This window comes from Nelumbo nucifera, chromosome 3 (assembly GCF_055504915.1).
Source record: "Nelumbo nucifera cultivar China Antique chromosome 3, China Antique-T2T, whole genome shotgun sequence".
NCBI lineage: Eukaryota > Viridiplantae > Streptophyta > Magnoliopsida > Proteales > Nelumbonaceae > Nelumbo > Nelumbo nucifera.
The window spans coordinates 102,941,806-102,967,561 of record NC_142651.1 but is presented as its reverse complement, the minus strand read 5'-3'; the positions used below and the strand labels follow the sequence as shown (position 1 = coordinate 102,967,561).

The following is a 25,756-nucleotide window of genomic DNA, read 5'->3' as shown; positions in this document are numbered from 1 at the left end:
AGCAATAGGCAGCACAGTCATCAGTCATGAACTCGAACTTCCCTTCGGGTCAGAGCCTTCCTTCGAACATCTGGGATGGATTTCTACAGTCCTCTTAGCCGAAGCAACCCAGTTACCAGCAAAAATACATGTAGCCGAACCTTTTTTCTGTGCTAGGAAGTTGAACAGTCAGCATACTTGTAGCAGAGCCCTACTCGGCAGTGGAGACTAACCGCAGCACTAGGAAAGCTTCCTCTTCCTTGTCTTCGAACATCAGTACTATAACTCCTTCGCAGCAGAGGAGAGAGACCTCAGCTAGTTGTTTTCTAGGCATGGACGAACCTGCTCTGATACCATGTTGAGCAGGAGACCAAGAAGAAGAAGAAAAGAAGGAGAAAAGAAGGAAGAAGAAGGAGAAGAGGAAGAAGAATAAGAGGCAATTGAGTTATGGCCTCAACAAAACTTCCCTTCAGTCAAGTGAAGCTATCTATTTATACTGTTCTGGCCGTACATAACAAAATGTATACAGAATTACGAAAATACCCCTGTAGGTACTAAGCCTGTGTACAGTATATATAATACACCTGTTAACAGATCCTACTTGGGATTTTGGGTTTTGTAGAGGACTTAGGGTTGATGAAATTGAATCTCTTTCTGTTTTGCTTGGTTGTCTTAATCAGGTTTGTTTGGATCCCTCCAAGCCAGATATGAGGGTATGAACTCCTAGACCCAATGGAACCTTCACTTGTGCTTCTTTCTTCAAGTCCAACTCTCAACTTTCTACTCACCAACCCTTTCCATCAAAAGAAATTTGGTTCAGGCCAGTTCCCCAAAAAATTATGGTGTTTTGTTGGGAAGTATTCCATGGGAAAGTAAACACTCTAGATAATCTACAAAAGAGAAGACCTTTCCTCTGTATTTCTCTTAATTGGTGTATCCTTTGTAGAGCTCACGATGAGGATTGTTACCACCTATTAATATCTTGTCCCTTTTTTGCAGACCTTTCGGTTTGGCTACTTTCATTGTTTGGGAGTAGTTGGAGTCTACCAGCAGAAGTTCACATGCTCTTCAACCATTCTACCTTTTATTGGCCTACAACAATAGGGAGAATTATGTGGAGATGTGCTCATGCTGCCTTGATTTGGACTCTTTGGGAAGAAAGGAATATTAGAATTTTTCAAGAAAAGGAAAGGAGCAGTCAGGAATTGAAAGACTGTGTTAAATAGGGCAATACCTTGGCTGAAGACCTTGGAAATCTTTCATCAAATCTCCTTTAATGACCTTTGGAGAAATTGGTAAGCAGTAGCGAGGTGTTCATCTCTAAAGGACAAATCAATTACAAGCTTGTCTCCTCCATCCGAAGGCTCACTGAAGTTGAACTTTGATGGAAGTAGCATGGGTAATCCAGGATTATCCAAAATGGGGGATGCTTTGAGAAATGAGAAGGGAGAGATTTTGTTGCTCTACTCAGGTCCCTTGGGAATTGGGAACTCCATCAGGGCAGAATTTTTAGCTGTTGTACAAAGGGTGCAATTTGCAAACCAGCTGGGGGTACAACACCTAACAATCGAGGGGGATTTCAAAGTGGTGGTGGGTTGGTTGAAAAATCCTGAAGAGGCTATGTGGCGTTACAAGAATGAAATGAAGAAATTTAGTTGGTTAACAAGGAATATGTTGGTCACTGTACAATGGGTGGGGAGATCAGCAAATACTTTGTCAGATGTGTTAGCTAAGCAAGGGGTAAATAGGGAAGAATTGTTTTGGGCTCAGTTGTGATTCTTGCTTTTCTTTCCTAGTTTACTTGTAAGATTCAATGAGGGGCTGCAGCTCGCGCCTCTCCTTGGGATGTTGTATGAACTCACTCTAAACCTGCTTCTGAATTAATAAATTTATTATCATTCATCAAAAAAAGAGATAAATGCCCTACATAAAAATGGTACGTGGAAATTAGTAGATCTTCTTGAAGGTAAGGAACCGGTAGGATGCAAGTGGGTGTTCCCAGTAAAGCACAAGGCTGATGGCGCAATATAAAGGTGTATGGCTAGGTTGGTGGCAAAAGGGTTTACCCAAGTATATGGTGTAGATTATGCAGAGACTTTTGCCCCAGTAGCCAAGATGAACTCCATTAGAGTCCTTTTCTCCCTTACGGCAAATTGATTGGTCCAACCTCCTAACTTTAGTGCCCAAGGCAAAGAGCAAAAAGTGTGCAGACTAAAGAAGTCTTTGTATGGTCTGAAGCAATCTCCGAGAAACTGATTCAGCAAGTTTCATCTAGCTATACAGTAGGTTGGCTACAAACAATGTTAGACTGACCATACTCTATTTGTGAAAAGAGGGGAAGGAAAGATTGCAGCCTTGATAGTGTATGTTGATGACAGTGTGATCACAGGTGACCAAAATGTTGAAATTCAGAGACTGAAAGATTTCTTAGCTACTAAATTTGAGGTGAAGGATTTAGGTCCCCTTCGATATTTCCTTGGAATTGAAGTGGCCCGTTCTCAAAAGGGGATCTTCATTTCTCAAAGGAAATATATCCTAGATCTGTTACAGGATACAAGAAAACTAGGGGTTAAGCCAACCGACTCTCCCATTGATCCAAATCACAAACTGGGTGACTGTTGTGGTGAAGTTGTCAAAGATGTAAAACAATTCCAGAGACTTGTGGGAAGGCTCCTGTATTTACCCATGACCAAGCCAGACATTGCTTATGCAATTGGTGTTCTTAGTCAGTTCATGCACGCTCCTGAGACCACACACATAGAGGCAGCAGAAAGAATACTCAGATACCTAAAGAGGTTTCCTAGAGCTGGTTTGTTATACCAAAAGAATGGTCATTTGAAGATTGAAGTCTACACAAATGTTGATTGGGTTGAATCAGTTGATGACAGAAAGTCTACTAGTGGGTATTGTTCCTTTGTGGGAGGAATCCTAGTCACATGGAGAAGCAAGAAACAAAATGTGGTGCCTAGGTCTAGTGCTGAAGCTGAATATAGAGCAATGTCCCATGGAGTGGCTGAAGGCATGTGGATAAAGAATTTGTTGAACGAACTGGGTTTTCCTGTTGATGGCCCTATGTCCTTGTATTGTGACAACAAGGCTGCCATCAATATTGTAGCCAACCCAGTTCTTCATGATAGAACTAAGCATATAGAGGTTGACAAACACTTCATTAAAGAGAAAATTGTTAATGGAGAAGTGTGCACCCCATATGTGAGTTCCAAAGAGCAATTGGCAAATATATTTATAAAAGGCTTACACCACTCGTGGCACGACGATTTATGTGACAAGTTGGGCATGATTGACACCTATGTCCCAACTTGAGGGGGAGTGTTGAAATAACTTAGTTTATTTTTAGTTTAGTGCCGCAAGAGCACCTTTGTAATTTTATCCTTTCTTTTTTCTGTATGGTCACCCTAGTATAAATACCAATTAAACTGGTGCCGCCAGTTGACTTTTGTCTCTCCCAATTCTGTGTCTCTCCTCTCTTTTCTCTCTTCTCTCTTCTCCTTCATCTCTTCTCTCTGTTCTAGAATCATACCATCTCAGCACCAAGAAAACAGAAATCTAGAGGAAAAAGTTAGGTCTACACCTTGGGGGGGCCTCAGGGGGTATTGTCACTTTCTGGAAGAGGATGTTGTGGAGGTAGTGGAGGAATTAATAGGAAATTTCACGATGCCTCTAAAGTTTAGAGTGGTGGAGGATGGCTTCACATGGGACTAACTAATGTAAATGGTACAAGCAATTACAAAGAGAGGAAAGAATTCTAGGAAGAACTATTTGGGATTCAAGGGTTGTAGGATGGTCCTTGGTGTTTAGGGGGGGTTTCAATGTAATTCGTTTTACTAATGAATCAAACAATCCCCAATAGACTATTACAACCAAAATAAGGAAGTCCAATGATTTCATTAATACCTGTGAATTAAAAGAACTCTCTCTATTACAAGCTCTTTACACTTGGTCCAACTTTTAGGAAACCCCAGCTTGTTCTAAGTTAGACAAACTCCTCTTTAATGAAAGTTGGGAAAGTCACTGGAGAGATTTGATATTCAGAGCTCTACCTTGTGTTACTTTTGATCATTGTCCCATTGAGCTAAGACATGAATCTTTTAGGTGTGGACCTCAACCTTTCGAATTTGAAAACATGTGGCTAACACACTCGGACTTTGTGAATAAAATTGGGGAATGGTGGAAGGTAGAAATAAGTGGGTGAAGTGGAAAGGAGTGAAATTTCACAAAAGAAAATTGATAAGCTTGAGATCAAAATGAAAAAGAATGGAATAGGGAACATTTTGAGAGAATAGAAATGAAATCTTCTTTGATGATCCAGATGGTGGAATTGGATATGGAGTCCCAAAGAATCACGTATATACAGGAAAGAGATTTGAGATGGAAGTTGAAGAGGGATTTAGAAGACATCCTCTTGTGAGAAGAAATCTCCTAGAGGCAGAAATCCAGATGTAAATGGAACAAGGAAGGTGATGGCAATGCTAAATTCTTTCATGAATTAGCCAATGGAAGGAGGAGGGAAAATCTACTGACTAAAGTTGAAGTGGATGGTTCGGTCCTTGAATCCCAAGAAGAGATGGCCAATTGTTTTGTGGCTCATCTCAAATCTATTTTGAGGAGGCCTTTAGGCAATAGAGAGGAGTTGGGAGGAGTGATTTGGCCAAGACTTTCTAAAGAAGACAAATGATGGTTGGAAAGAAACTTTGAGGAGGAGGAGGTTAGGCAAGCAATTTTCTCAATGGATAGATCCAAGGCACTAGGGTTGCATGGTTTCACTATGGCTTTCTTTCAAGATTGTTGGAACATAATTAATTGAGGTTTTTAGAGAGTTTGAAGATAGTTTTGTTATAAGTCATGGAGTTAATGCTACTTTCCTAGCTCCGATTCCAAAGAAAAGAAAGCCTAAACATCCAAGAGATTTTAGACCTATTAGTTTAGTGACTAGCATATATAAGATCCTGGCTAAGGTCTTATCACTAGGGATCTAAAGGTGCTTCCCTCCATCATCAGTCAAGCGCAAGGTGCCTTTGTTCAGGGGAGACAAATAATTGATCAGATCCTAAAAGCAAATGAATGTGTGGAGATGAGAAGATCAGGTAATCAAGGCTTTATTTGCAAATTGGATCTTAAAAAGGCCTATGATCTAGTGGACTGTAGCTTCTTGTTAGAGGTGCCAAGGAAGTGTGGATTCGAGGATAGATGGTGCAAATGGATTAATGGTTGCCTTACCTCCTACTATTACTCAGTTCTAGTCAATGGGGTAGTCAATGATTTTTTTCCCAACATGTAAGGGCCTAAGACAAGGTGATCCATCGTCCCCTTTTTTATTCACACAGGTTGTGGATACTCTTAGTAGACTGTTATCAGAAGTGGATAAGGTTGGGTTAATAAGAGGGTGGAGAATAGGTAGAGACAGAATTCCGATAACTCACCTTCAGTTTGTAGATGACATCATATTTTTTGGTGAGGTTTTTGACTTGATGAAGGTGAGAAACCTAAAAAATCAAATAATTCTCTTTAGGAATGCTTCTAATTTGAAAATCAATTTTGAGAAAAGTTGTGTGGTGGATTCATCAAAAAAAAAAAGTTGTGTGGTGGGGTTAAACCTGGGGTATCTCAGTGAGCCTTACTCACAACACCTTGGAAGGAAATTTTTGGCACCTCCCTAAATTCCTCAAGTTTGAAAGGTGTGATGTCTACTCTAGAAACTTTGTTCTTTTCTAGAAAGATGCTTGGTGGGTACTCAACCCCTAAAAGACTGTTTCCCCTCTCTATTCTATCTCCCTCTTTAAAAAGAAGCCCATTTCAAGGTTCCTTTCACCTCTAGTTCCCCGCTGGCATTAAATTAGGACTTTGGTTTTTGTAAAAGTTTAAGGGATGAAGAATCTACTTGTGTCTATGAGCTTTTACTTCTTCTAGACTTCGTTTATGTGAACCCTCCTAAACTTGAAAAAAGAATTTAGACTTGACTCCAAATGGATCCTTCACTTGTGCCTCTTTCTTCGAGTCCCTTCGTTCTAGTCCTTCCTCTGGGGTGTTCCCTGCTAAAGAAATTTCGCCAAGGCCTATACCTCCTAAAATAGCTATCTTCTGTTGGGAATCTTATTATGGTAAGATCAATACATTGGATAACCTGCAAAAGAAGAGACCTTATTTGTGTTTATCCCCAAACTGGTGTACTTTGTGTAAAGAAAAGAGCGAGGACCGTCACCACTTGTTGATATCTTGCCCTTTTGCTACTAATATTTGGAATAGGGTTTTTATGATGTTTGGGTGTAGGTGGAACTTGTCCTCTAAAGCAAATTTGCTTTTTGATCCGACTACCTTTGGGTGGCCAACAAAGAGAGGGAAACTGATGTGGAGTGTGTCAAAGAAGCTATTATGTGGACCACTTGGAAGGAGAGGAATGCCAGAATATCCAAGAAAAGGAAAGAAGTGTAGCCAAAGTAAAGGAGTGCATATTGACAAGAAAAAATCCATGGATGAAAACCTCATAACTTTTTGTGATTTTCTTTATCAACAAAATGAGTTCATTAATTAATGATTGAGAAAGATACAAAGTTTTAGCTACACAATAGCCCAAAAACTCAATAGAAAAGCAGCTTGCCCGCCCTATTTGGTTTGCCACCCCCTTTTTACTATCACACATTACAACATTGCCCAAAATAATAAGAGATGAACAGGGGAATCTGTTAGCTATGTTTTCTGGACCAATCAGGGTGAAAGATTCCTTGAGGGCTGAGATACTTGCAGCTCTTGAAGGGGTACAAAGGATCAAGGATATGCAAATTAACAGGCTGATCATAGAAGGAGATTCTGAAGTTGTGGTAAACTGGCTTAAAGAGGATAACTCTAGACTTTGGAATTACACCAATAAAAAGAGGAAATTTAAATGGCTGACTAAGGACATGGAAATTCAATACAAATGGGTAAAAAGAAGAGTGAACTCATTGGCAGATGGTCTAGCTAGACAAGGGGTGAACAGAAATTCCAAATTTTGGGCTGTATTGTAATTGTTTTTTTGGTGTTCAAAGGTTGTTCTCAGGAGCTAAGATTGTTTAGCTCCCTTGTTCTGTAACGTTTCATAATATTAATACAATTCACAGTTATTGATCAAAAAAAAAAAAAAACATTGCCCAAAATAATGTGGATCTATTAACTCCCTGTTTAGCTAGGACATCGGCCAACCCATTTGTTGTTCTTTTTTTTCAAAATTTCACAAATGACTTATTTTTATGTTAATTATTAAAAAAGAGTTTTTAAGAATAACTTGAAATAATCATATCGGTACCTCAAAGATGCTAAATGATACACCTGATAATAGGGTATACCATATCGATACTTTGAACTTTACCCAACCTCCTGCTTTTCTAGGATTGCAAAATCTTACTCCACTTGAGTAGATGCAACTTGAACTCTTCCTTCCAACCATCCTATAAGAAATTTCTCATTTTCCTTTTAATGACCTTGGATACACTTGTTGGGATTGGAAACAAAGGTATTAGATATGTTGGGAAGGAGCATAACAGGCATTTAATAATTTTAATTAAGGTCAGTTTTCCTCCTTTATATAAGTATCTTGCCTTCCAACACCAATCTTCCATCTATTCCCTACAATACCAGCTCCCAAAACATCTTTGAAGTACATTTCTCCCCTAGAAGCATCCCCAAATACCTTGTAGGCAGTTTACCTACTTTGCACCCACATAATCTACCAATTGCCCAACATTGATCTCTTCCCCTACTACCAATGGTTAACTTTATGCAAATTTATTCTAGGCCTAATACTACTTCAAACGAATGAGGATCATGTGAATGGTCTCCATGTGCTCCTGTAATGCTTTTGCAAAGAACAAACTGCCATCTATATGGTAATGCCACCCCTCTCTCCTCACCCGCCTTGAATCCCTCGAGAGGCCACCTTCGACTGCCCTATGAACCATTGAATCCCTCGAGAGGCCACCTTCGACTGCCCTATGAACCATCCTACTCGGTGCCTCTGTTATGCAGATAAACAACAAAGGAGACAAAGGGTCTCCTTGCTCAACTCCCCTGGAACTACAAAATCTTCCAACTAATTTGCCATTTACCATCACTGAAAAGATCACTGTTGTAACACACCTTCAGCCAGTTTTTCCACTTGTAATCAAAGTTGAATCTTTAGAGACTAGTTAGAAAAAGTTGAATCTTTAGAGACTTGTTAGAAAAAGTTGAATCTTTATAGCATATAACCCAAGAAAGACCAGCTAATACGGTCATAAGCCTTCTCCTGTCTACTTTTAATAAAACCCCAGGTTCCCTGCTTCTTATTCTTGAATCAATCAGCTCATTTGCTACTAAGACCCCATCAATTATCTATCTCCCATCAACAAAAGCACCCTAAGATTCAAATATGATGTGCCCCATGACCTTCCTCACCCTTTTTGCTAAGACTTTTGCTTTATCTTGTATACACTGCCAATTAAGTTGATCCATCTAAAGTCTCTTAATCCTATTGCCCCTTTCTTCATACGGACTAGCATAATGAATCAGAAAACAAACTCGTTTCCAGTGCCATATTGTTGTGAAATTCATCAAATACCTTCAATAGATCACTTTTGATAAAGCTCCAACTTCTCTAATTAATCTCCGTTGTGAAACCATCTAGGCTTGGCACTTTATCTACTTCCATTTCCCTCAATCAATTCCAACACTTCTTCAGAAAAGGCCATCTCCAACTTATTAGGTTCCTCCTCAAATAGACTCCCAAATTCCATGCCATCTAACTTGCATCTTAACCCCATCTTTCCCTACATACATCTTTCTAATAATAACTTCCTGAATCTTGCCCTCCCCCTCAATTACCTCACCTTCTTCCTCTTAACCTTTTGATGAAATCTTGCCTTGATCTACCATCGGCCATTTTTTGAAAAAAAATAAATAAATAAATATTTTTCAAGCCGAACCTGAACTTCAACTCAAGTATAGGAGTATTCTAGTCAAACTAAGCCAAGACAAGCCAAATTTTGGCTTGGATCAGTTTGATCGCACCCCTGTTTTCAGGCCCTATTGGCATTGGGGACTCGTCAACATTAAAATCAAGGGATGTGGCAGCATAGACAACATTGAGAAAAATCAAGCAACTAGCAGGGTAGAGAGTTTTGTCAATTGTGTGGATTCATAGATCAACAAATTACTTTGCTAATTCTCTTACTTAACAGGGAGCTAATAGGGTGCAAATCTATTGAGGGAGGATAGCAAATGAAACTTGTTTTTAGCAAGGGAGAAGAAGAGGAGAAGAGAAGAAGAGAAGAAGAGAAGAGAAAATGAATGAGAACCAAAAGTTCTTGCTAGCAGCGCCAACTTTAGATTAAATACTAGGGCGACCGTACATAATAAAAAGAGGAAAAGACAAAAAAAGCCCCTCTACAACATACATTACAAATTACATCACACCCCCCCCCCTTCAAGTTGGGGCGCTGATGTCAATCATCCCCAACTTGTCACAAAGATCATAATGCCACAGTGAACATAATCCCTTAGTAAAAACATCTGCAAGTTTTTCTTTGAAGATAATGTAGGGAGTGCACACTTGCCCCTTCTCAATTTTCTCTCTGATGAAATGCTTATCAACCTCAATATGCTTGGTTCTATCATGGAGAACTGGGTTGGCTCCAATGTTGATAGTAGCTTTGTTGTCACAGTAGAGTGACATAGGATCATCAAAAGGAAATCCTAATTCACCCAATAGGTTCTTGGTCCATAGTAACTCTGCAACTCCATGTGACATAGCCCTGTATTCTACCTCTACACTTGACCTAGCCACCATACTCTGTTTCTTGCTTCTTCACGTCACAAGGTTTCCACCTACAAAGGCACAATAGCCGCTAGTGTATTTTCTGTCATCCACTAAGCTGACCCAATCAGCATTTGTTTACACCTTTACCCCCATGTGTCCATGTTTCTGAAGGTTTAGTTTGGAAGGAGTACAAATCCATATAAAATAATACAAAATATAAGGTTTTGCGCTCTACAAATTTGTATTTGTACTCTTTCCAAATGGAGCCTAAAGAGTAAACATGTCCTTGGAAATTTCTTCAAGTACCTAAGAACTCTATCTACTGCCTCTAGGTGCACCTCCTTGGATGCACGCATGAACTGACTAAGGACACCCATAGCATATGCAATGTCAAGCTTGGTCATGGATAAATAGAGAAGTCTACCCACAAGTCTTTGATATTGCCTTCAATTCCAAGGAAGTAGTGCAACTGCCCCAGGTCCTTTACTTCAAACTGTGTAGCTAGGAATTTCTATAATCTCTTAATCTTTGAGACCTAGTCTACAGTAATAACAATATCATCTACATAGACAACCAAGGTTGTTGTTCTTTCTCGTTCCCTCTTTACAAAGAGTGTGTGATCAGCTTGGCATTGCTTAAAACCCATCTATTGAACTGCCTGGTGAAACCTACTAAACCAAGCAATTGAAGACTGCTTTAGACCATACAAAGACTTCTTCAATTTGCAGACTTTCTATTCACTGCCCTTAGCACAAAAACCAAGGGGTTAAGTCATATACACGTCCTCTTCAAAATCACCATTCAGGAAGGCATTCTTTATGTCAATTTGATGAAGCTCCCAATCAAGATTTGCAGCTAAAGATAGAAGAACTCAAACAGAGTTCATTTTTGCAACCATAGCAAAGGTCACGACATAAATAACTCCATACACCTGTGTAGAGCCTTTTGCAACAAGTCAAGCCTTGTACCTTTCCACAGAGCCATCTACCCTATGTTTTACATAGAACACCCATTTGCACCCTACAAGCTCCTTTCCCACGTGCCATTCTTGTGAAGAGCATTGATCTCTTCCTTCATTGCACTTGTCTACTCAGGAACAAGTAAGGCCTCCGCAACACTCTTCGAAAGGGAAACACTATCAATGGCAGATAAAAAAGCACGAAAAGAAAATGAAACATTCTCATAGGACAAGAAATGAGACATGGGGTGGTGTGTGGTGCATGATCTGGCACCCTTTCTTTTTGCAATAGGGAGGTTCAGATCAGAAGTTGAAGTGTCAATATCAATAGGTTCAAGAACATCAACTGGAGTACCTGGGTGAGGTGAAGGATCCAACCCCTAAGATTCTGATGGCATTGATGGCATAGTTTTTGGCAGCTTTGTGGCAACTGAACTCTGTTGGCCTTGATTTTTGTAGCGCAATCTCCGAAAGACACGAAATGGAGGAGGAGGATCAGGAATAGAAGTCAATAAAATTTCAGTTTAACTCTGTTTCTCCTCAACTATACTCTCCCTCTAAGGAGAAACAAAAAAATGGGGAACATCTTCTGTTGAAGATTAATCAGTTTTATGATGTTTTTCTGAGTAGATGTTTTATATTAGTTGTTAGATAGGAGGTGGGGACCACAATAGTTATGTGAGTCCAAATTTTATTATGTTTTTGAGGGTTATATATGTTGTTTTATGTTTTGCCACCCTATAAGGGCATAGTTGGCTTTGTATTGTTCTATTATTTTTAAAATAAATAATAAGTGAAGGGGGCGGCCAGATTATTGCTCTCTTTTCTTTTCAACTTCTCTTCTTCTCCTTCTCTCTTCCTTCTCTCTTCAAGAAACTACTTTTCTTTCATATTTTTTGATTCAGCAGGTTTCTACTTGGTATCAGAGCATCGGCTAGGGTTTCTTGAAGCATTCTCATGCAGCCCTAGATCAGCCAATTGCATGAAGTAGTAAAGCGCTGATCGATCTGCTATACATTGCCCAATTCTTGGATTTTTTGGTGGGATCTAGTCATCAGGAAGGTGATCTACTGTGCAGCATCAAAATTAGGAAGAACTGGAGTACGGCGAAGAGTCCCAAAAAAGTTGGACTCTTTGATTTTGATCTGGTCTTGGGTGCCCAGGTATTGTTAGTTTTCTTTTGATTTTCTGAAGAGGGCGGTTTGGTTTCTGGAATTTTCTGAGCCTCCCGAAGTGATCGATTCACTCCTCTCTATTGGGAGGCGTGGAGAGGAGAGAGATTTCTCTCCAGCTAGGGTTTTCTTCTTCCGGAAGGGTTGGTTTTTGTGTGTGTGATATCAAATTATTTTTTGAAGGTCTCCAATCTATTTTTTCTTACTGTTGAACAGTTTGAAGTAAGATGGAGAGTTGGAATACCGAGATGAAATCTACCGGTACTGTGGGACTAGGTGTTGGAGGTAGTAGTGACATTTTTGGGTCTGGGATCATTACTACAGTAAAACTTGATGGTACAAATTATTTGGAGTGGGCACAATCAGCTAAGATGGCTATTGGTGCCCGTGGAAAATTAGGGTATCTCACTGGGGAGAAGAAACCTGATACAGACTCTTCCCGATGGGTGCAAGAGAATTACATGGTAATGTCCTGGCTGTGTAATTCTATGTTACCTCATATTGCAAAAAATTTCCTATGGGCTAATACTACTAAGGAGATTTGGGATGGAGTGAGTGAAACCTACTCTCATAAGCAAAATGAAGCCAAAGCCTATCAGTTAATAAATCAAGTGATAAGTATGAAACAGGGAGAAAAACCTCTTGCTGTGTATTTCTCCATGTTGAAAACCCTATGGCAGAAAATAGATCACTTAGAAACTGTGGTATGGAAAAGTATAAATGATGCAGCAACTTATCACAGACTGGTAAAGAGGAATAGGGTTTTTGAGTTCTCGGCAAGGCTGAACCCTGAATTTGACATTGCTAGGCAGCATATTCTTTCTAGGGAGGGTGTGACACTCTCTCAGGCCTATGCCTTTGTCTCTGGAGAGGAGAGTAGGAGGAATGTAATGCTAAGACAGCTTGGAATTGACCACTCGGCTATGGTTGGTACAACAAAACCTAAGCCGAATGGAGACAGGGGGAATAGTGAGACTAGAAGGGAAGATAAGAAGGACTTGGTGTATGATTATTGCAAGAAGCCTAAGCATATCAGGGACCTACTTGGAGGATTCATCCAAATCCTATGACTGCTCGGATAAGAAACAAGAAGGGAAATGCAAATGTAGCCACTATAGGAGACTCTTCAACCTCTCTTTCCCAAACTGATTGGGAATCCATTGCAATAGCAGCAGTGAGAACAGAATTGGAGAGGTTTGGACAGCTTATGAGTAAGAAAGATTCACCTAGCTCTAGCCTTCCAGATGGACAACAGAATGCAGGAGCCAACTACACCACTTCCTTTGCACATACAGGTAGTTCGTATGCAACTACAAATCTTGCATCCACTTCAGGAAAGGAAAGACCTCCCTGGATTATAGACTCAGGAGCATTTGAGCACATGACTAATGCCCTACCCTTTTCAGTTCTTATCAGTTGTGCTTTGGTAGAGACAGAGTCTCTACAGCAGATGGTTCACATATGCCCATTGTTGGGAAGGGAACAGTTAGAGTGACCAATGATATAACTCTGTCTTTTGTTTTACATGTCCCTAGACTTCATACCTACTATCTGTTAGTTCTTTGACAAAAAATTTGAATTGTTCAATGACTTTCTTCCTGATAATTGTGTTTTGCAGGATCTGGAGTCAAAGAAGATGATTGGGAGTGGTCGTGAGGTGAATGGAGTCTACCTTCTGGATGAGATTCCAAGACATCAGGGCCATTGTGTTAGCAGCAGCAGCAGTAGTAGTGGGTCAGAGTCAGTGAACCAGATTATGCTTTGGCACAATCGCTTGGGACATCTTTCTTTTAGTTCTTTGAAATGTCTTTTCCCACAGTTGTTTGAGTTTGTTCAGTTATCTACTTTGGAGTGTGAGAATCGTCAGTTAGGAAAGCATTGTAGACAGTATTTTAAACCAAGTAATAAAAGAAGTACTTCTGCTTTTAATATTGTTCACAATGATGTATGGGGGTCATATCATATCCCTTCCATGGGAGGATTCCGTTACCTTCTCTTGTTTGTGGATGATTATACACGATATTCTTGGATATATTTGATGAGATCATGTGATAAGGTTCCTAACTTGGTACGACAGTTCCACTAGATGGTTCTCATGAGTGAGAACTAAGGCTTTTAGATCAAATAATGCCAGAGAATACTTTGAGAAGGACCTGACCACGTATCTCTTAGAACATGGTGTAGTTCATCAGAGCAGTTGTGCATATACACCGCAACAGAAATGAGTTGCTAAGAGGAAAAACAGACACATTGTGGAGGTGGAAAGGAGTCTTATGATGTGTGCTTCAGTTCCTGTGCAGTTCTTACAGCCATGCATTTGATTAACCATGTTCCTTCACGGACTTTGGGGTTTAAGGTGCCATTTAGTCTTCTTTTTCCATATGGGGAGATATTTAATATACCTCTGAGGGTTTTTGATTGTGTTCCTTTGTTCACATTCTTGGCCCTCATCACAAAAAATTGGATACTAAGGCTAAGAAATGTGTTTTTCTTGGGTATGCTCATAACCAAAAGGAGTATTATTGTTATGACCCAGTGTCGAGGAGCAGATTTGTCACTATGGATATTACCTTCTTTGAATCCACCTTCTCGAGTGGTTCTCCTCAGGGGGAGAGTTTTGGGGAGGAGAACTCACAATTTGTTCCTCTTCTTGTTTCTTTGGTGCCTCCATCAGTTCAGCCAGCACCTGCACCTCCACTTTTATTACCTGAGCCACTATTGGCAGCATCAAAGAAATATCAACGCTGGCAGATGAAGGTTAACTCCACACATCCTCAACCTACACCACTCTCTGTCAGTCCTTCTGAAACTCCAGATTTGGTAGATACAATTCCAGGTATTCCTCTTGAGCCTGAGCCTATTATGTTTTCTGATGATAATTTTCCTATCCCTAACACCATTATTGCAGTTGATCCCACTAACCTTGATCTTCCCATTGCACTTCGTAAGGGGAAGAGAAAGTGTACAGCCCACTGCATTTCACACCATCTTTCCTTCAGTGCCTTGTCACCCTCCTACCGTGCTTTTCTTTCTTCCCTGTATTCTGTGTCTATACCCAGGAATGTTACTGAGGCTCTCTCCAAACCTGAGTGGAAAACAGCCATGCAAGATGAGATGGATGCTTTGGTCAAAAACCAAACTTGGGAAATAGTTGATCTCCCCCTAGACAAGGAGACGGTCGGATGTAGATGGGTTTTCACAGTGAAGTATAAGGTCGATGGCAAGATAGAGAGGTACAAGGCAAGGTTAGTAGCAAAAAGGTATACTCAGACCTATGGTGTTAATTATCTAGAAACCTTTGCAACAGTAGCTAAGATGAGTTCAGTTTGTATCCTTTTATCTCTAGCAGCCACCTATTCATGGCCCTTGTTCCAGCTTGATGTCAAAAATGCCTTCCTCAATGGTGATTTACAGGAGGAGGTATATATGGACATTCCAGCAGCCTTTTATGAAAATGTTGGTAAAGAAAAGGTGTGCAGACTCAAAAAATCTCTCTATGGACTAAAACAGTCACCTAGGGCTTGGTTTGACAAGTTCAGAGGCTACACAGAGACACAGTCTGATGACACCCTCTCTGTAAAGAGGAGAGATGCTCTGATATCAATTCTAATTGTGTATGTGGATGATATAGTGGTGACAGGAAATTGATGATCTCAAAAAATCATTGCAGCAAGAATTTGAGATCAAAGATCTTGGTGAGCTCAAATACTTCTTGGGGATTGAAGTTGCAAGATTCAAGCATGGGATCTTAATTTCACAGAGAAAGTATGTACTTGACCTATTGCAGGAGACTGGGAAGCTGGGGACCAAACCAGCAGACACTCCAATTGATCCAAATCACAGAATTAAGAGTGTGGATGGTGAATTGATAAAGGATGTGGGGAGATATCAAAGAATGGTGGGCTAACTGTTGTATTTGTGTATGACACGACCAAATATTTCTTATGTTGTCAGTGTTGTGAGTCAGTACATGCATGCACCTTGGGTTCAACACTGAGAAGCTATTGAGAGAATACTTGCATATCTGAAAAAACACCCTGGCAGAGGCATTATTTTCTCAAATCATGAGAATTTGAAGCTAGAATCCTATACAGATGCAGACTAGGCAGGATGCCTAGATGACAGGAGATCTACATTAGGAGTGTGTACCTTTGTAGGTGGAAACTTTATCTCCTGGAAGAGTAAGAAGCAAACGGTTGTGGCAAGGTCAAGTGCAGAGGCTGAGTATAGATCAATGGCTCATGGTGTCTCAGAATTTCTTTGGGTTAGATCTCTTCTGAGTGAAATTGGGGTGAAAGCAGAAGAACCTATGATGTTATACTGTGACAATCAGGTTGCAATCAATATTGCCCACAATCCAATTCAGCATGATAGAACAAAACACATTGAAGTTGATAGACACTTTAAAAGATAAAGGGTAACAACCGGAGAAGTTTGTTTGCCTTATGTCTCTTCAGAGTTGCAGCTAGTTGATGTTCTCACTAAAGGGGTGGCAAAGAACAAGCTTGAACGTGATCTACGCAAGTTGGGAATGTGTGACATTTACTCCCAACTTGAGGGGGAGTGTTGAAGATTAATCGGTTTTATGATGTTTTTGAGTAGATGTTTTATGTTAGTTGTTAAATAGGAGGTGGGGACTATAATAGTTATGTGAGTCCAAATTTTATCATGTTTTTGAGTGTTATATATGTTGTTTTATGTTTTGCCTCCCTATAAGGGCATAGTTGTCTTTGTACTGTTCTATTATTTTTAGTATAAATAATAAGTGAAGGGGGCGGCCAGATTATTGCTCTCTTTTCTTTTCATCTTTTCAACTTTTCTTCTTCTCTTCTTCTCCTTCTCTCTTCAAGAAACTACTTTTCTTTCATATTTTTTAATTCAACAAATTTCTACTCTTCAAAGAAAGATACATACATAGAGAAAAAATATTTTTTAAACACAGGGTCGAAGCAACAATAGCCTTTCTAAGAAAGAGGATAACCAAGAAAAATACACACAGTAGCTTTGGGATCAAGTTTACCACGAGTAGGAGAGAAATCATGAACAAAATGCTTACATCCAAAGACACGCATAGGTATAGAAAACATTGGTGCTTAGGGAAGAGGAGTTGGTGAGGGGACCTATATTCCAATACTCGAGATGGTGTCCTATTAATGACATAGGTAGCAGTCAGGATAGCACCCACCCAAAATCTTTTTTGGACATTCATCTATAGCATCAATCCCCGAGCAACTTCAAGGAGATGTCAATTTTTCTCTCTGCAACCCCATTTTGTTGAGGGGTTCTAGCATATGAACTCCTATGATGAGAGCCACAAGATGCAAAGAAATTTGTGAGGTGCCCATGAAAGTACTCCTTGGCATTATCTAATTGAAATATTCGATCTCTGGTTGAAATTGGGTGTAAACCATATGCTGAAAATCTTTTACAATTTTAGGAACTTCCTCCTGTGAATGCATAGGATAAGCCTAAGTGTGGCGGGGGAAGTCACCAATAAAGGAGATAAAATATAACCATTCTTAGTTGGAATATTAACAGGACCCCAAACATCTAAATACACAATATAAAAAGGACGAAACTCTGATATTTTATTACGTAAAGGAAATGAGGTTCTACAATGTTTACTCAATTAACACACTTGACACTGAAAGTCACTGATAGACAAAGACTTAAAGAAATACTTCAAAGACTCAAAGTACATTTTGGCCCAAACGGTGGTGCCACAAAGTAACCTGACTTTACTCCACAGACTCAAAGACTTTGAAACTGTAAAACCAACTTTGTTCTCTAGTACATAGAGACCATTCACCATGTTCCCTCTACCAATCGTCCTCCTAGAGGCCAAATCCTGAAAAACACAAGAATGTGGAAGAAAGGTTATTGAGCAATTCAAGGCATGAGCAATACTACTAATGGACAACAAGTTAATGGGTAACTTTGGAACATGTAGAACATTAGAAGCCACCTTGTTACCACCTGAGAATCCCCTTCAACTAGTATTTTTGCCCTTGTAGAGTCCCCCACTCCCACCGGTCCTGAGAATAAGGAGATGATGTTGTTGTCCTTATTCCTCAAGACACCCCTATACCTGAAGGCCCAGGGTTACCTTGGCTGCTTCCATCAAAATTTAATTTGATGACACCTTCTAGAAGCGGATTCCATTCTAACAAGCTTCTATTCTTCTTTGTAGAAGTATTAGTTATTACTAGCCAATTCTTCCACAAGTCATCAAAAGAGAAATCAGCAAATATATCCAAGGTTTTCAGCCAATGTATTGCTCTTGTTAGGATACAGTCCTTCACTTCATCTAAGCTTCTTTCCTTCTCTAAGAAGACTCTCGCATTCCTTTCCTCTCAAAGAGTCCATAAGGTGGCTGCACTGACACATTTCCACATGAACATGCCTCTTCTAGTGTGTCATACAAAAAAAGATGGGTTAAATAACAAACTATAATCAGATGGCAGAGACCACCTACCTCCAAATAAACTAAGACTCCAACTCCATAAGGCTGTAACAAAGGAACAGATCAGCAAATGGAAACAGACTCATTTTGGGCCTTACACAAGGAACACCAATTCGGGGAGAGACAAAGAAAGGGTCTCCTTTTCTGTAAGTTTTCCAAAGTATTGATTTTCCCATAGTAGACTTCCCAACAGAATCCAACAATTTTTGGAGGAATAGGTCGCGCCCAAACTTCTTTGAAGGGGAACCCTTGGGACTTGGGGTTGGAATTGAGGGATTTTAGAAAAAAAGAACAAGTAAAGGTACCTTTTGGAAGAGGAGTCCAAACTCTTTGATCAGAAGATCAATACTTTGGTGCCCTAGTGTTACCCCTTATAGCTACAGCAATGATCTCCCCCTTAAGAGGATTCATAGCAAACTTCCTACTCTTTTTTGTTATCAATAATAAAATTCATTTTATTAAAGGGCAATAATATTACAACATTCTGAGAAGAGGTAAAGAGGCTTAACTCCCCTGAGAAAGAAAAAAGAAAATATGATTACAATATAGCCCAAAACATCTATTCCCTTCCCACCCCTTGTTTCGCCAATGTACCTGCAAAAGCATTTGCAGTCCTCTTCACCCATTGAATCTGAACCTCCAATCCCCTAGTTAGCCATTTAGCCTCCCTTCTCTCATTTGCATATTTCCACAGTCCATTATCCTTCTGTAACCAACTTTGAGTCTCCTTCAACGATTAGTCTATGAATATTCAGCTCCTTTATCTTTCTTAAACCTTCCATTAAGGCACATATCTCAGCTCTGAGAGAGTCACCATTGCCAATGAGGCCTGAAAACAATGCAATCACCTTTCCATTCTCATCTCCGAACACCCCACCAACACCCAAGGGCCCAGGATTACCCAGGATTACCTTCACTGCTGCCATCAAAATTCAGTTTTACGCACCCTAGGCCTGGTGAGGACCACAAAGGAGAGGCAACTGATGAAAACGAAGCAGAATTTGCCACTTCCAGCCAGCAGCATATCTGTAGAGACATCAGCAAACATATCCAAAGACTTCAACCAATGCACCACCCTAACCATTATTACCTCAATGATACCTTCTTTGTTCCTTTCCTTGTTAGAAAAAGTCCTAAAGTTCCCTTCTTCCAATATATCAGAAACAAAGGGACAAGAAACTAGTAAGTGATAAGAGCTTTCACCATTAGCCTTGCAAAGGGTGCACCAGTTTGGGGACAAGCACCAATTCTGATTCCCTAAGGCCTCTTCTAAGAGCCAAACCCCAATTATACCCAAAATTTGACTCAGAAGAGCATACTTCCTACTCTCTTCAGACTGAATAAGTGCATATACCTCTTGGACAGACAGAAGATCCTTGCTGCCCAAAATCTGAACACGAATAGGTTCGTACATGGGATTCCAACCCAAAAGAAAGCAAGCACCCTTTGTTGTGAGATTAGTTGTTTATAGGCCTTCGCATCTTTTTCACTTTCCCAATCAATGCTCTGATAAAAGTCTAATTCTTTCCCAATTGAAGTGAAGGCAGAATAATAGGTCGATAAACTCCTTTCTCCTTGCTTACATGTCGAAGATATTGATTGTAGTTAATAAATTCTAGCATAGTGAGGCTCTTAGTAAGTTGCCTTCGCTTCGTCTCATATTTCTTTTGCTGTCTCGGCCCACATAAAATTCTGTTTGACGGATGGTAACATGGATGTTAAAAGCCATGACATAATCATGCAATTCTCTTGGTCCCACTTAACGTATTCAACAGTACCAGCCCTAAGTTCCTTTATTTTCCCCATTAACATATCCTGCCTTAATACAGCCGCATCTCCTTAGACCATGTCAAGTAATTCCTACCATCCAAAGGGGTAATAGTCATTGAGAAATTCATGGAGTCATGACCACTACTAATTCCACCCTGATTCATGGTGGTTCCTGAGGTTGCAGAATCTTCAATATTCATGATTTCATTCCACACACCCACAAAAAACTACACAGCCCTCACTCTAAGTGTTCTGACAGTCGGGACACAATTTCAGTTCTTGTAGTAACACACTTTAATGGGTCAAATTGGCCTCCAAGGCTAATATAAGCCACAAACATCAGTATTCTGTTGCTGTACTAGCCACCTGAACACTAACAGGTGTAACAGATCTCCCCAAGGCTAATATTAGCCACACGCATCAGTAAATAACTGTTGTACCAGTCAGCCAGACCAGGTCACTCATGACCTACAAATTACTTCACATGAAAATTGGTTTCTGGATCACCTGACCCACAAAGAAGGGATAAAACCCACCTTATATCATTCGATAGAGGCAAACCTTAACCTGTTCTTGGTATCAGCACCAAGAACCAAAAAAAAGGGTTTAAATAAGTGTCCCTGTTCAGTCCGAGAGAATTCTGGGTTTTCTAGTCCAAGACAAAGTAAGAAAGAACAGAGGAAAAGAACAGCCGACCTCTTAGGAAGATTCAACCAATCATCAACAACTTCTGGAATCACTTCTGCTCAGTTTCAGGCTTTCAGCCCAGAACAGATGAAAGAGATGCAGCCGAACGGTTCTCAGGTCCAGGACAAGTTTGCTTCCTTCATTCTCAGTCCATAAAATACAGAGGAATCCTTCGACCAATGCAGAGAAGAAATTTACAGAGCATTGACCTGCTCTGATACCATGTTTTCAGCAAAGGAGAAGAAGATGAGGAGGAGGAGAAGAGGAGAAAAAGAATGAGCCAAAAGTTCTTGCTGGAAACACCAGCTTTAGATTAAATACTAGGGCGACCATACATAAATAAAAGAAGAGGAAAAGACAAAAAAGCCCCTCATGTGGCATATAATACAGTATTACATCAAAACTATTTGTAAACCTGGTTCGCAAAGCTAAGAGGTTAAGTGCCAGTTCACCAGCATAACAAACTATCCAGTTAGACTAGAATGTATGTGCCCTAAACCATTCAGTTTGTTGCAGGCTAGGATACGAGGAAAATTCAGATCGAACTGTCAAGGAGTCTTCAGTCTTGTTCAAGTGCATCAGGCCAGCCCTGCCACTTAATTCATCAAAGGAACTAGGAATTGTCATTTGAATATCTTGTAGCTTGTTTCAAGGTTATGAGAATAACCAGCTATGACCATGTCACCCAGGCAATCAAATGCATTGAAGCAGCGCTACGCACTGACCAATCCATAGGAGTTTTAAAATGTTTAATTAAAAGAAATAATAATAACTTTCTATTCTAGGGCAGAAACCATCCAATACTTGATCAAGTTAATAAAGCACAATTTAGCATGTTTGAAATGGAATGATATGATAAATTGTTAATTTAAAGTTCATAACTTCCAAAGGAATTAATAAAAAAATAACCACTCATTGACAAAGCATGCTTGGTAGAAGATGAACGGGAAAAAGAAGTGTCAATCAACAAAGAAAGCAAAAGGATTTAAACAGCTAATTTTCTCCAATAAAACTCCATATCTTTACACTTAAAGTAAAGCATTGACAGAATAAGATCAAATCAAATAACCAAAGAGTATTGAATCTGACCTTCAGAATACTCCAAGATTTTTCAGCTTATCGCAGTTAGGCATTGGATAATTTCTATTCCACTGACGCCTTTGTAGCTCAATATGACAGTAGCGGCCAAGGAGATGTTTGTAATCTCTCACCACATGATCCTCAATGTTAGCTCTGGAAGGACTTCCAGGAGGAAATTGCTGGTCAAAATCAGATGATTTAACATAAAATTCTATTCCATGTTTCTCGGTAATCTTGGGAAACTGGTAGGAATAGTTCTTCTGAAGAGAATAATCAGGCTCTGAGAAAGGAAAATATGCTAGCAAGAGGATAAACAAGAACGGTAAAACTTGAAGAAGAACGACAAGATTAGAGCCTTCTCTATGAGTAGTTTCCCTTTGATGACTCGCCATTCCTCTAGTCCTGTACGCATGAGCAGTCCGAAACATATCTTGCTGACCAAAGAATGATCTGAATATCTCATCAGGGTCGAAATCATCATCAAAGTAGTCATGACCGGTTCTTCTTCTCCTCCTCCTAACGTTGTGCTGCTGATTGTACTCAAATTCTTCAACCAGGCCCGTCCGATCATATTGCCTTCTTGAATCTTCATCACTCAAGCACTTGAAAGCCTTGCATACTTTCTTGAATGCCTCCTCCGAACCGGGTGCCTTATTCTTGTCGGGATGGACCTTGAGAGATAACTTCCTGTAAGCCTTCCTAATCTCCTCAACCGAACAGTTCTTTTCCACTCCGAGTATTGCATAGTAGTCTTTGTTCTTTTTCACTTCACGAATCAGCCTAACATGCTCTTCAGTATAATTCCTTTCGCCATTTGAAAACTCAGCATGGTTAGAGGGGTTAGGCTCCTTTTGGTTTTGATCTCTAGGTTTTTCCTCAGTAGAAGAAGTGGAAGCCGTAGACTCTAGCTTCTGGCATGCAGCCAATAAATCATCAACAGACAGATTATGGTTAAGGCGTTGTGCAATTTTAATGAATTTCAGTGCACGCTGCTTGTCGCCAGATGCAATAGCTGCTTCAGCAATCCTAATGCACCTCGAAGCTTCATCTTTGTTGCTATCCATGATGGATATCGCTCTTATAAATTCCAGAATTCCAAAATGCAAATTCTAAGTAACTAGTGTTTCGTGCAAAGCTATAATAACCAACCTAATTGAAGGCAAGAAAAACAAATTTGATCTGAACAATTGAGATAAGCCTATGAGACAAATCCTTCAAATCTCTCTCCTCCTCCAAGCAATCTGAAACCCGACAATAGTCAATATCAAAACCAAGACACAGAGCCACAAAGCTCGAAAATATTTAAGTAGGGGTTTCAGCGTGAATTACTCCGTCAACCCCCAAAGAGCAATTATACAAAACCACAAACCCGAAATCCACTACTAGAAATATATATTCAGATTTCATCTATCAATTAATCAACTATCCAAATCCATGAATTTCAAGTATTCAACCAACTTCCACACTTAAGCGATGTGAATTAGGGTTTCATCGGAATGCAACAATATCCGAAACCCTACCGCGAATGCAGATATAAGTTCCCGATCCGATTAGAATTGCAGTTATTTGAGCTGTCGTATCAGAATAAAACCCATCCCGAATTCAAAGCCGATCTAGAGCTTACCTGGGAGAGAAATGCAAGCCAAAGGAAAGAGAGAAACATTAATCAAAAGCGGGAAAAAACAGTAAGAATTTTTTTAGTGGAAACTAGAAATAACACCCGGCAAACGAGAGAGAGAGAGAGAGAGAGAAAGATTAATTGAACCAACAGCAACAGGCGAATGAGAGAGACCATCACCATCTATGGTCAGGCGTTGATGACTCTTCTGCTTTCGGTAAATGCTAATCCCTCTTTGACGTCACTCGCCCTCCGGTGCAAACAAGTGCCAGGTAGAGGTGTTTTCGGAACTCGAGGTTGAAAATACTAACCTGAAGTTACTATAACGCCCTTAGTATGGCCACGTATTTGCACTCCAAACAGAGGATAAGTGGATAACTACCGTGCCGAAGCCGAGCCAATTTCTCTAAGTTGAGATTTTCTGCCAACAAAATACGTTCGAACCCTCTACCAACTTCATCTAACACCGCACGACCTCGCCATCAGGTTCGATCCACCATAAAAGTGAGACGCGTCATGTATATGAGATGTGCTGTGCAAGATTACGTTGGTAGAGGATTGGAACGTGTTTTGCTAGCGGGTGATTCGGACTCAATTTGTATGATGCCTTTTTACCAAAAAAAGGAAAAAATCTACGATACCTGCAATAGAGGTGGCAATTTTCCCCATCCCCGGCAGGTACCCGGTTGCTTCATCTTCCCGAGGCGAGTGATGCATGTTGGTAAACGGATGAGGTTGCAGAGGCGATCGTCGCACAGCTGTTGGATCGGGGGCGATTTTTAAATAAGGGCCTTAGTCGTGCATCCCTCCATCATTTGACTTCGAGTGTTCTTGTTCTCAGGTTCCTTGCCTTCTAGATCCCTCAGCTTGCTTGTGATTCTTAGAGTTCCTTTGCCTTTATCCTTGCCTTAGGTAAACACCTTGCCATGTCGTACTCTGACTCCGGCCTAGAATGCTATGAATTCGTAGAGCCCTCGGAGGCAAGCTCTTTCCGAACCCCATCGCCCGTTAGCTTCGCCCAAAGCTCATTGAGGTCCTAGGCCATCGACCTCGGTAGCTGTTGGGCTCTACAGGTCCTCGATCTCAGTAGTCCTTGGACTCCATAGATCCTCAGCCTTAGCAGTCCTCAGATACGCGTAGGTTCTCGGCCCTAGCCGACCTTGGAAAGACTTCACAAGTCCTCGACCTCAACAACCCTCTAAAATCGAGGCCATCACATCCACACCAGAAGACTGCTCTCACCAACTTAGTTGTATCCGAGGCCCTCACCATAGAAGACCACTCGCAGCAAGGATAACACACTTTCTTTGGCTGAAACCGAGGTCCTCAACCAAGACCCTGAGAGAGGGGGGCAAATGATGTAGGCACTTTAGGCAAGCCAGTAGTACGCCGACATGCGACGAAGGGCGGTGTGTGGGATCAATGGCGTGGCCACATGCGGCGACCTCGGATGGTTGTGCTCCAAGGCAGTCTCAAGTATAAATAGGGGCTACCCCCCTCAAGGTAATCATCTGAAATCTGGGCTAGAAACCCACTACTCCAAGCTCTCTAGCTCCTAGCGACCTCATTTGAGCTACTTTACTCAGGCCTCGTCTGCTCTCTTTGCTACGCCCTCACTAACTTAACCATCGAAGTCCCCGCCTCAGGCTAGCGCCTGGGGCCTCTAACGTTCCCTTCTCCATAGGTGCTTAGCCTTAGCCAATCTTGGACACACACAGGTCCTCGGCCTCGGTTGATGTCAGACAGACTCCACAGGTCCTCAATCGTAGCAGCCCTTGGATTCAATTGGACCTCGGCCTCGGCACACCTCAAACTCCATTGGTCCTTGGCCTCAACACCCCTCGAAGCCCACTGGTCCTCGACCTTGGCACCCCTCGAACCCCATTGGTCCTTGGCCTCGACACCCCTTGGACACCACTAGTCCTCGGCCTCGGCATTTCCAGAGGCAACCCTCTCCCTTAGCACCTCGACCTCTACTCTCCGACCCCATCGGGTCGAGGTCGGGGATGGGGCTACCCCTGAATCTCCGATTGGGGATGGGGACGGGGACAGGTAATGCAATCCCCACCATAGCCCGTTCCCAACTAATTAAAACATAATTATTCATTTGTTCATAAAATAGTAAAAACTAAAACATAATTCAAAGAAATCAATAAAACCCTCGACTAAACCAGTCTTCGATAGAGTCAAGAGAAGCGACGAGAGAGGCGACTGAACCACAAAACCAGTAAACCCTAGCTTCGTC

General features: G+C 40.8%; 1 protein-coding gene across 4 annotated transcripts in view; it reads right to left on the bottom strand.

Moving 5' to 3' along the window:
- The window catches only part of LOC104598952 (DnaJ heat shock amino-terminal domain protein (DUF1977)), a 32,791-nt gene extending 9,031 nt beyond the window's left edge, over window positions 1-23,760 (bottom strand). The window contains exons 1-2 of one of the 4 annotated variants that reach the window (XM_010261266.3): window positions 23,692-23,760; window positions 21,903-23,517 (exon numbers count right to left, since the gene is read on the bottom strand). In XM_010261266.3, coding sequence (XP_010259568.1) covers window positions 21,905-22,957 — 1,053 coding nt within the window. In that variant the 5' untranslated portion in view covers window positions 22,958-23,517; window positions 23,692-23,760 and the 3' untranslated portion in view covers window positions 21,903-21,904. Of the gene's footprint in view, window positions 1-21,902; window positions 23,653-23,691 lie in introns of those variants that run through there. The other 3 variants (XM_010261262.3, XM_010261267.3, XM_010261261.3) reach the window with 3 other exon arrangements.
- Between the last annotated feature and the right edge of the window lie 1,996 nt (window positions 23,761-25,756).